At 41.5% G+C, this 12,675-nt stretch overlaps 1 protein-coding gene across 1 annotated transcript in view; it reads right to left on the reverse strand.

Moving 5' to 3' along the window:
- Positions 1-12,675, reverse strand: part of ABTB2 (ankyrin repeat and BTB domain containing 2) — a gene marked incomplete in the record, with an annotated part of 88,116 nt that overhangs the window by 24,508 nt on the left and 50,933 nt on the right. Inside the window, 2 exon segments of the mRNA XM_072422108.1 lie at positions 3,293-3,506; positions 5,082-5,228. Coding sequence (XP_072278209.1) covers positions 3,293-3,506; positions 5,082-5,228 — 361 coding nt within the window.

Genomic DNA, 12,675 nt, shown 5'->3' on the forward strand with positions numbered 1-12,675 from the left:
ACTTGTTAGGGATGCATTTGTCTAGTACAAATATTCCAATCCCGTGACAGTACAATGGGAATAGTGATATTTTTCTGACTGTGATAATTATGTATAAAATAATTTGAACAATACATAATTATTGTTCTAAATTAATCCAGCCTCCAACCCCCTTCTTTCTTCTTATTCAATTCGAAAATGTACAAAATCAACTTGTTCTCATTCATACTTTTTGCTAATTGGACCAATTGCAAAAAAAAAAAATTACATTTATAAATAGACCCCAAGCTGCATTTTAAAGGAGTTTATTATGTAACTTGACAATTAGCATCCAATAATAAAATGTTTGCTTTGGGTGGATCACCTTTAAGGAAAAAAAAAGAAGTTTTTGTAAGGGAAATGTTGCTACAAGCCATAGAATGTACAAGCCATATACTGCAATCTTTCCCAATCTACAAGCTCTTTGTATCCACTGGCACTGTAGCCGGATCCCGTCCTCCATCCTACAGCTGAGTTTATTCTCAGGAGCCTAAGAGACCACTTACAAGGAAATGTCAGTAGAGTTTTATGCCAACTCATAAACTTGCTGACAAAATCCCATTATGACAGTGATCTACCGTACCCCTGTACCCTTCAGCCGGGTCTGATAACAAAACACATTTTTTAGATTTGTATAGCAGACTCCAGGAGAGACCCACAGCTACCTCCTGCCGAATGGTATTTGGGCCGTTTGGCAATCGTCTTAACTGTGCTACACTTCATGCTTTTCTTTAATTGCTCTGCCCTTGTGTAATTCAAGCAAAGCTCTCTGTGCGGTAACTGCATAGGAATTCCAGGGACAGTTTTAAAAGGAAAATTTACAGCTCAAAAATATGTCAAGAAATTCTAGGATTTAAAGGAATAGAAACACAGTGTTTCAGAACATTTGTGGTTCTTTTGGGGACTGTAAAATAATGGGGGTAGAAGAAGAAATGATAATGTAGTTATTATGAAGGCTATCCTATGTGACTATAAGGCAAGTTTATCATAAAAGAGGTGACAACAGAAAGTCCATGCACAGGAGTGACAGCTTCAAAAATGCAGTCTATGCAATCACTAGGGTGCAGAGAGATTGGCAAAAGTCCAGCCTATCCATCCATGAGACATCACTGACACCACCAAGAATACAACCTATCCATTCATTAAAAACCAGTGACATCACCGAAATACCAATGGCATACCAGTGACATGAGAATTCAGCTGATACATTATTAAAGATTAACAGATGACACTAGAAATCCGGGATAATTCTGCACAGGTCATGTAAGGGCTTCCTGAGCCAATTTCAGTAGAACAGTAGAACACCACACCAAGAAGGATACTAAACTTTTTTTTATCATATTTAAAATTTGACAATAGATCTTTGGACCTCTGAAATGCGTTGGATCTTTCCAAACTGGTCCCGATTGAGTCACTGAGATTACAGCTTATTCATTCATGAGAAATAAGTGAAAGCCCTGGGAATGCAGCCTATCCATTTAATAGAAACCAGTGACCACAATGAAAATGCAAGCCAATGCATGCAACCGAGACCAGTGACCTCAATGAGAATGCAGCCTATTCATAAACCAGAGACCAGTGACCACAATGAAAATGCAAGCTATCCATGCAACAGAGATCGGTGACCTCAATGAGAATGCCGCCTATCCATGCAACAGAAACCAGTGACCTCAATGAGAATGTAGCCTATGCATGCACCAGAGACCAGTGACCTCAATAGGAATGCAGCCTAGTTATGCAACTGAGACCAATGACCTCAAGGAGAATGCAGCATATCCATGCAATAGAGACCAGTGTCCTCAATGGCAATGAAACCTATCAATTCATGAAGAGCCAATGACATCATTGAAAGTGCAGCCTATCCATGCACAAGAAACAATGACCTAAAAGGGAATACATATTACTTATGTATGAGAGGCCAGTGACCTCAATGAGAGTGCAACCTATTCATTCACAAGAGACCAGTGACATCGCCAAGAGCGCAGCCTATGCATCAGTATTAACATGTAGTGGTAGGTAAAAAAAAAATAAAATAAAGGAAACAAGTTTCATTATCAATTGTCCTAAAATAATAACAGATTCAGAACAAATGATAGCAGATGTTGGAGGCAGCAAAGAAACTCCATCTGTGTTGATACCAAGCCATTATCAATCCAAAACAGCATTGTAGATGCTTCGATTTATCTCTATCTGCCATCAGCATCCATTAGCTGTTAATCCGGTATAACTACACGTGATTAATATGGAATGGTGTGTCCTGCTGAACATACGGTCCCCCTGTGAGGTACAAAGGGAGTGTGCTTGTAGCTGTTCTTTATTAGGTGAGGATGATATTGATTTCACAGGAACACATGGAAGCAGTTTGGGGACACAGCAGATGAGAGGGGTCTGCTATGTTTCACATTGTGTAATCTGGGACGGGGTGGCAACAAGGTAGGGGGCTTGGCTAACGTCCCCATTTGAACTCTTTAGGGGAGATGTTTCTGCAGCTGGATGGAGCACGTGTCACAAGAGATGGAGTTACAAAGAAATTCTATCCAAATAGAAAGAAACACGTACAGGTTCTTATTTAACGATATGATACAAAAAGCAATGACGCGTCCCCATCCTAAACAACCAATTGGACTTGGTGGGGATTTCCAAGAATCCTGGGAATCCCATGTTTGCCTCCTTGGTGTAATAACACACATGTTCCCCTATGACCTGCAAATCTTTAGAGTGGAACCAGAAAGCACGCTTACAATTTCCTAATCTCCAACTAATTCAACCTCCCAGGAAATTCTGGTGTTGCAAATTAAACCCTAAAGGATCCTTGCATTTTATACCTGCGGATTATTTACTGTCAGGGTTTTGGTCTGCCAACATATGTAAGAATTAGTAGTAAAAAGTCTTATACAGATAATGGTTGGATGTGAAGGTTTGGTCCAACCATTGAGAAGATATTTGGATGGGCAGGTCCAATCGTTTCCAAAAGGTACCGCTCAGGGTGCATATCATGTGCTCACTAGCCTGGAGTTCCAGGCCCAATATTGACTTGTCTCCCCCTGCAGCCCCAAGAAGTTGCACACCTCCATGTTTTTTTTTTATATCTCAAAAAACCTTATTAAAGCCATGGGGAGCCCTGTTTTAAATGGACCCCAAGAATATGCTATAAACACTATGGATTTAAAGACCTTAACATGAGCTTTCTCACACAGCAACACACTTCTACTTTGACATGAACTGTGGACACGCTGTTGCTGTGGGTTAGCACACATTTTTCTGGTGTCCTTACCGCTCATTGTAAAGTGCCATTCTGGGTGGGTCCAGGTTGGGGTTCTCCATGGATTCCATTTGAGAGCAACGTAAAAAGTAGTACAGTGTGTGCAGGGAGTCTGGAGACCAGGTGATGTGTTGCTGGGGGTGGCGGGTTTGGCGTACGGGGCTCATGCCGGGCCTTAAAGTGTTCAGACATTGCATGTGATGCATGGCACGGGATACCAGGTCACCTACAGGTGGAAAGATGGAATTAAAGAATTACCTTATTGTTATCTATGAATTTAGATTTACACAACATTCTAGATCAGTATTTCTGAACCTTTTTAACATGGTGGAACCCCTTGAAATACCTGGTCTGCAGGGAACTCCTATAATGGTTATTTCCACAGCACATCAGTACATTAGTGGGAAGAATGCAGCTTACATTGCTAGTCACATAGAATAATTTCACCATAACAGAGAACCAAAGACCATTGGTGCCAGTTAAATAGACCTGAGAGCCAAAAATTGGTCATTGCTCAAGCAAGCTCTGGAGGAACCTCGGTTGAGAAACACTTTTCTAGATGTACTGTACTGTATCTGTGAATGTACCTGAGCTCATCTGAACAGTCTATCTAAACACTAAAACAAAAAAATATATGGTATATTGTAGATTAACAGTGTTTGGATTTGGTGGCTGCATTTGCGTTTTTTTCTTCAAACCATGAAAACTTTATTTTTACCTGGTAATTCTGCGGGAACTTATATGGAGAAAACACACACTAACCCTTCTGCATCGGGACAACAGAAATAAGATATCACACAGAAGCATGTCCCATTCCCGTTTGATCGTAACATAAACCAGTGTGGTTCTGTAGTGTGGAGAACCCTATAGCTACATACGAGAGGGAAGGATGACATCTTGGTGTAGACCTTAAAGAGAAGGCCCGACCTCAAAACTTTTTGTTTGCATATTGAATATATTTGGAATAGGTTAAAGCTCCTGTCCTCCTGTTTATTTGGAGGGAACGTGGGTCACCTGTGTCCCTACACTTTCAGAGGGGAAGAAAAACTTGTTAAATTGAGAGACATCCCATCTTAGACTTGCTCTCTGCCACTGTTCTGGTGACCACCTAAAATTTTGGAAATTCCACTACATATTGGCCAGTTAACAATGGACACCAGAATCAAAGAATCCTCCCAATGAGGACACAGTGATAAAAGCTGAATCCCTCCAGAAATGACCTACAATGGACTTTTTATTTAAATGTTGGTTTTGTTCTAGAGTGATAAGTACTAATATGACGACAACAGTCCAAAGCTGCCATTGTTTGGTGCAAATGGTAAGCTTTCTAAAGCTGACCACTGATAGTCAGCCTCTGGTTTTCAAGTTTACCCAACCCAGCCATAATTATTTTGATCAGTCATAAATAATTTATGTAAATGTATTGAAAAATTATGAACAATCCAAACTTTACTTTGTATGGCCACTTTAACACCACATCTCTTTAAAATGCTTTATATCAGAAGTCGGCAACCAGTCGTCCGCGGGAAATTTTGGTGGTCCGCGGCTCTGTCCCCCAATTTTTGTTGTGTCCACTACTGTTCCCCCAGGATGTTTAGCAAGCAGGTCTGAGCGTGCCATGGGAGAGTCAGCGAGTTCTGGCATCATGACGTCACTCGGGGGGAAGTTTCTTCCCCTTTGAGTGACACAACATGGCTTCCCGCACATGAGCAGTCAAGATTTTGTGGATTTAGTGGTCAATGAGGTCTAAAAGGTTGCCGACCACTGCTTCATATTACCAGTATTATTTAGCCATACTCACTCAGCTCCGAGATGCTGCCTACACATGTGGCGAGGAGGGATTGCTCCAAAGTGCGCAGTTCAAGGTGCGTATATGCGTCTGTGGTGTCATCTCTGGCAACCGAATTGTCTTTGTAGGGGCTGAAGTATGGAGGGAGCGAGAGGACACCTAGAAGACAAAAAAAAGCTTGAAATAGGTTGGGCACATTAAAAATACGTTTACTTTATATCTTGAAAGACTTTACTACCCCAAGCAATGGGGAGCCTTGTTGCATTTCCATTCCATTTTACACTTCTTATTGATTCTTTGTCAAATGACAATCAGAATAGCCAAGGCCATGCAACAAAGTTACAAAGGTCATTAGCTATTTGTGATTCTTGGGCAGTGATGAGCAATCGGAGGAAGCTGCAGCCAAGTTTGTAAAAAGAATTGCTCAGATACAGACACATAATAGGGCACGGAGGCTTGTTTATAATCCAACGGGCATGTGGGAGATACAGGAAATTACAAGTCTGCAACAATGAACAGCGATCTCGAGCTGATGATAATATAGTTTCCCAGAGGGAGTGGGAGACACAGAAGAAGCAGAACGGATATAACTCTGAACTCCTGGAAAAGCAAATATTGTCTAGATTAGTCTTTCCTGATCTTTTTAACATGGGGGAACTCATGAATTACTTTTCTCGTTTTAGGGAACCAATGACAATAATACCAGCATGCACAGCTGACAGTACATTGGCATGGTGGTCAATGGGAAGGTCAACCTTACAGATAGCCCAAAAAAGATCATTGGTGACTTTTGAACACCAAATTGCTCATTGAACTAGCAATCTGTGCAGGAACCATAGGATTCCATGGAACCTAGGTTGAGAAACACTGATCTATACAATAGGTGTGTGTATTCTTGAATCTAATTTAATCTGCTAAATTTTTCCAAATCTGTACAGCAACAAAGTATAACACTTTGCCTTTGTGCAGGAGTTTCCGGTAATAAAGACCAGTCACTACTACTATTGCCTTCTGCAGGGTGATAAGTCTTGGATCTGACCCCTCCTGTAGTTTTCTACAAGTTGCCTGTAGTCGGTGGACCCATTGAGTATCTCCTACAGCTCCTCTCTATGCATAGATCAGCCATTCTCAATTAAGGATCTGTGGGGTTTCGTAGGACTCCTCCAAAAAGTTTCCAGGGGTTCCCTGAGCTTTGGCTGATTGCCCCTCACCATGAGATAATGCCTGCTTAGTTTTGGGGCCAACATTACTTGGCAGAGCCAGCTGCATGTAACCAAGGACCTTAAACCAGGGGTGTCGAACTCTGGCCCAGGGGTCAAATCTGGCCCCCAATGTCCTTTTTTTGGCCCCCAAAGGAATTCTAAATATGAACTGCAGCTGGCCCGCCGCTGCATTGAAATAGCGCCGCTACTACAATTCTCGGCATCACTCGGGACTATAGACTGGCAGGCTCTCTGCCTATGCGTGGCCCCGCATTGGACTATAGACCTAAATTGGTTGGTTTTATACATTTGTATAAAAATGTATAACATTGGTTTTATAGACGTAAATAATGAGAATTTTAGTAGCGGCGCTATTTCAGTGAAGAGGGGTTTTAGCAGCGGGCCACTTATAAGATTTAGCTTTGCATTGGCCGTGTCTGGCATTTCCAGCACTCCCCCTCAGCTGTACTTTTCCTTGCTACTCCAAAGGCATGGACTTGAATGGCTGGATTTTCATAGAAGAATAATGTTATTAATATTGTTAGCCTGTGCAAAAAGTTACCATTGAAATTTAACTCAGAAGGCTACAAATAGAGAAAGAGGCATAAGATTTTTTCTTAAATAAAATTGAAAAAAATTGTATGCCCCTTTTTCTAATATAAGCTTGGTCCAGATTGAATGTGAAGCAAAACCTCTTTGTTTCCATATGAAAAGTGTTTATATCTAATGGGAAGGAAAAACTTCCTCAATTTTTTTCAATAAAATTTCAAGGTTGGCCTGCGACTTTGTCTAAGTTTTTAATTTTGGCCCTCTGTGTATTTGAGTTTGACACCCCAGTATTAAACCATCTGTAAAGGTGGCACTAATGTATGGGAGGGGGGGCATTCTTTCCACTGGCAACCAATGGAAGAAGCATTTTTCCTATTGATTGATTACAGAATTTGGGGGGGACCCCTGTTGAAAATTATTGTAGGTGTCACAGACAAAGAGCAGCACGGTGATGATATCACTGCTACATTTTGCAGGGAAATAACTAAGACTGCTAAGGCATTTGGTGCTCACAGAGTGAATCATATTCCTTGGGCTTACTGAGGAATACATTTAAATTAAAGTTTTTGTGCCAGAAGTTCAGAATAAAACATTCTTCTAAGGTAAAACCACCAAACATGAAAGTACAGTTTACTTTAACCCCCCCCCCCTCCAACAATTCTATCCCCTGTTTAAAATTCCAGAGATGATCGGACAGTACAGATATCTTAACCATTTCCCACAAGTAACCCCCGGTTCCCATGTAGCCATGATCCTTCGTCCATATCAAACAATAGTTCCGAGCCATTAAAAATAAAACCTGTCCATTTTCTTGAAATGCAGACATGAATGACCTGTTGGCGCAGAGCCCTTCTTTATATTCTTGCACTCAGCCGTACCAAGTGTGACAAAAACCAGGAAGGATTTTGGAGGTGAAGGATGGAAATGTTTCTTCCAAATATCTTTCTGGGAAAGTTAATAACTTCAGCAGACAAGGAAACTATTCTAGTAGAAGGTATTCCTTCTTACGGCTGCCACGATCCTGTGCAGGGAATGAATACGCCATAAAACGGAGGATATGGAGGACTGCTATTCACATCACAAGTTACTAGATAGAAAAGAAGCGTGTAATCGCTGCCAGGTGACACGTCATTGACTGGAAGAGCCTTGTATACCATGTGTAGTATAATGATTTATCAGGGAATATCATTTCCAGAGAACAAGTTAGTGTGCCCATTAGAAGTGGAGCCATTGGGCATTTGCACTGGGACAAACCCAGAAATTGGTTATGATACTGTCGGACTATATTAAAGAGACCCCGTCATGCTTTTTCTGGCATAGCAGCAGGGTCTTTTTAAGGAGTCATCAAAATAAAAACAAGCAAAGTATTGTAAATAGTTACGTGCAACTTTTTCTTGACCATTTTGTTTTTATGGATCTGCAATGTGCCTTGGAACTTGCTAGCAAATTTGACTACTAGTACCCTAGTATAGACCTGTACCTTCTTGCACGCCCTATGCCTTCTCCTCAGTGCCTAATAACTGTCTGTGCTGGCCCAGACCCTGGATGCTATGTAAAGTCATTAGAGTGATGGCTAAGTCTACTGCAGAATCACATCCAAGACGGCGATGCCCAGCAGCACTTCCATTCTTTTTGGATGTCTACATCAAAGCCTTTTACAGGAAAATGACATGTCCAACATATGTTAAATGCTATTATAATCTTTGGGAAGTTGATGAAATTATTGGCCTTATTATTATAACCTAATCTTTATATAGGGCCAACATATTATGCAGCGCTTTACAGTCCATAGTCATGTCACTAGCTGTCCCTCAAAGGAGCTCACAATCTAATGTCCCTACCATATTCATATGTCATATTTATAGTCTAATGTCAATTTTGAGGGGAAGCCAATTAGCCTCACTGCATGTTTTTGGGATGTGGGAGGAAACCGGAGTACCCAGAGGAAACGCACACAAACACGGAGAGAACCTCCATGTATCTGCAAACTCCATGCAGATAGCATCATGGACGGGATTCGAACCTGGGACCCAGCGCTGCAAAGTCCAGAGTGCTAAGCACTGAGCCACTATGCCTTGCAAAAGGCAGATCTGACATTATTTCATATTTTTTAAGGTCAGTGTCCTGAAGCATTAGGGAAGTTGCAGGAAAAGCCTCCATATATATGAGGTTTTCGGGTTCAAAGCACTTGCAATTGTAAGAAAGGGATAATAACTAACTCAAGAGGCTTCTATCTGAGAAACACTGCACCAATCCAACTGAAACCAATTACAATGGCTGGTAGGGAAACTCCAAAGTGTACCTTTTCCATTCTTTAGTGATGGTTGCCAAGCCTTAAATGCGTATAAACAAATTGGAGTGAAATGAAGTTAGGAACGTAGCGTTTTAGCATCCTAAAGCTGCGTACACACTTCCAATTTTTATCGTTGGAAATGAACGACGAACGAATGACGAACGATCGGTTGGGCAAAAATCGTACGTAAAATAAGTAACTAACGACGCCGACGAACGAGGATAGTCGTTGGAAATGAACGACCGGACCGGCGGATCGGATTGGACGACGATCGTTGACCATCTATCGTGTGTACGGTCGTTCATTGATCGTCCATGGTCTGAGCATGCGCAGTGAACGAATGTTCGCTCACTTCCTGTGGTGCACGTCACTTCCTGTATCGTTCAAACGATCGCATCTATCGTGTGTACAATATCTGCGAACGATCGTGTCGTTATCTGTATGTACAGGATCGGTGCTAAGCGATCGTTCGTCGTTCGTTTACCAATGATAATAATTGGAAGTGTGTACGTAGCTTTAGCTGAACAAAACTAACAATCAGCATGTGAATACGAGTGAAGAATGGATTACATATTGAGTGCTGTACAATAAATCTCAGAATACATATTCATATACATATTCAAAACATTAGGTTGTCCCTTTTACCCGACACGCTCCGTCGATTAGCTTCCTCAGGGGAGGGTAGAGACTGAATTGAAAAAGTGATAAGGTTTTTTTTAGAGATCCTAACAGGTTCAGATCATGGAGTAGTAGATAATGGGAGTAGCAATCTTAATTAAAAGGTCCTGATTTTTGGGTTATTCTAATAGTAGTATTCATCCGGATAAAAAATCACAAGTGTAGAAGATATAGAGAATATCAAAAGTTTCTGTTGGAGCTGTAGTACAAAACTCATTCTAGGGTAAACAGAGTGAACTTTAGAAGCATTTTCTGGATTAGCAGTCCTCAGTCTTTCTTCGCTTGTTGCCTGAAATGTACTTTATCATCATAAAGAATGGCAGCACAAATGAGGTTTTAATTTGGCAACACTTTTCCAGTGATTAGCAAATGCCCACAAAGACTGATTACCAAGGAGCTCATGGAGGACATTCAGGGAACGCTCATGGGATCAGAAGAACCAGGCCTGACCGCGCTCAGACGGACATCTGTAGGAGATAGATAGACTTTGTGCTATAAACAAACAATACAACGTACAGCACATCTGCAACGCCTGCCAAACCAGTGCAATCCCTCTGGAGGTGGAGAAGCGTTCCAGCTGGAAGCTCGCACCTCAACACTCCGTCTGCTTTACTTTTCACCGGAGCCCAGAAATGCATGAACATGGAGCCATTTAAACTTGTATTAAACCCAAGAGCTTCATCATCACAGAAGTTCCAAGAAAACGAGAAATGTGATATGATTAGTTCAGCAAGGATATGAATTTCACAGTCCACTTCAAAAGGGCCCAATTGGAGAATTAGATTGTAAGCTCCTCTAGTGACAAACTGGGATTATATTACCAAGCAAAGCAACAGATTTGGGTTCTTTGTGGCACATTGATGGATTAAAGAAGTTCTCTGAAGAAAAGAGATGAGGGCTGTTTATTCACAATGGGGGCTGAGAAGCAATAAGCAGATCCTGGTTCATTATTATAAGGCAGAGAAAGTTTGATCTGCTTTCTCCTAGCCCCCCCCGCCCCCATATAATTATTTATATAGCACCAACATATTACGCAGCGCTGTACATTAAATAGGGGTTGCAGATGACAGGCAGACACAGACAATGACCCAGGAGGAGGAGAGGACACATCGCCATGCTAATGAAATAGTTCTCATTACATATAATATCCTGGGAGCTGCAGCACAGCCTACATGAGCACAGCCTACATGATACTGACCCTCTATGATTGAAAAGATGGAAATCTAATGAATGAAAGGTGCGGGCCAGGCACAGTCTGGTGGGTAGCAAGGGGTTTGAGGGGACTGGAGGAGCTTTAAGTAGAAAAAAAAGTTATGTTCTAATTTGTTGCAGCTTCTAATGCACATAACGAGAAGCTCACAGTGTGCAGTGCAATCAAAGTAAGCAATCCTAGTACAGGAGAGGACCCAGCACAACAGTGCAAGACTAGAGAGAAGGCTAAAGGGCAGATTTATAGGTCTTTAGGTCTGCAAAGCTTATTAGAATGAACTGTGCTATGGAGGGTTTAGTTGGACCAGGAGCCATAAGTACCCATAGGAAAGGAACTATCTATGGCAGCTTCTTTTCCTACACATGTTCCAGTCTAGTTGCAAACAAAGACCAGAAACTGAAGTCAAATGTAAAGGTAAGAGTTTTCCAATCTGTAAAGTTACCAATAAGGGATCTCAAAAACAGCTTGACATGGCATAGTCATGTGATCAGGACAATCTGGGACATTCGTCTTTGTAGAAATCACATGACCTATGCCTTGGCATTCATTCACATGGCTATCTATGGTGAGGAGTAGCAGCGTCTACAAGCCAAGGGGTCTTTTAGTTTTTGGGGCTACATGGACCGGTATGGGCAGCGCAGCAAGGTGATCATTGGTTCTGTTCTATAATACAACAAGCCACAACTTGTTGCAATATACACATTGATCCAACATTATCTGCAATAACAGATTGTACCGATTTGTGTGTAATTATAGACATTGGAAACAAAGCATCCAGGCAATCAAAGCTCTTCCTGTAACAAGATGAGATGGACAGATAATCCTGGACATCTCCATGTTGTTCCTTTCCCCTGCCAGGGATTCTACCTGTGGCCCTGCCATTGCCTGCGGCTGCTAATGGCCCCCAGGTTATCTGCTGGATCAATGTGATCCATGCTGGGGCAGCACATACGGTCCCTAGAAATGGCCAGAAGTGGAGAGGTAGTGCAAAGGAGGGCATATAATTATGGATGGCCACTCTTTTAGGAAGCTCAAAGGCAACTAAATAACAAATTATTTCCGGAAAGGAAAGACACTGTAGGTAGGCATTTGGATTTGTCCGATTTCTGACCTGTATTTTATAAAATAGGTGATAGTATTTATTTAAAAAAAGGATACAGTGTATATCTGATCCAGCACACACAGGGTTACACCAAAATCTGATCCAGCATTTATAAAGGTTACACCAAAATCTGATCCAGCATTTATAAGGCTACAATGCAAATCTGATCCAGCATGCACAGGGTTACACTAATCTAATCCAGCACACATTTATACAAAAATCTGATTCAGCAAACAAAGGGTTATATGCATATCTGATCCAGCAGATACAGAATTACACCTATAATCTGATCATGCACATTTGAACCATTACACAAAGAGTTACACTGCAAATTTTATTCAACACATATAGGATTACATCAATCTACTCCAGCACTCTCAGGGTTACATAATGATCTGATCCAGCACATACAGGATTTTACAATCTGATCCAGCATTCCAAGGGTTACCCCACTAATCTGATTCAGTACATGTCAGGGTAACCCCACTAATCTGATCAAGCACACGCAGGGTTACAACGCTAATTTGATTCAGCACACGCAGGGTTACCCCACTAATTTGATCCAGCACACG

The sequence above is a fragment of the Pyxicephalus adspersus genome, chromosome 9 (assembly GCF_032062135.1).
Source record: "Pyxicephalus adspersus chromosome 9, UCB_Pads_2.0, whole genome shotgun sequence".
NCBI classification, from domain to species: domain Eukaryota; kingdom Metazoa; phylum Chordata; class Amphibia; order Anura; family Pyxicephalidae; genus Pyxicephalus; species Pyxicephalus adspersus.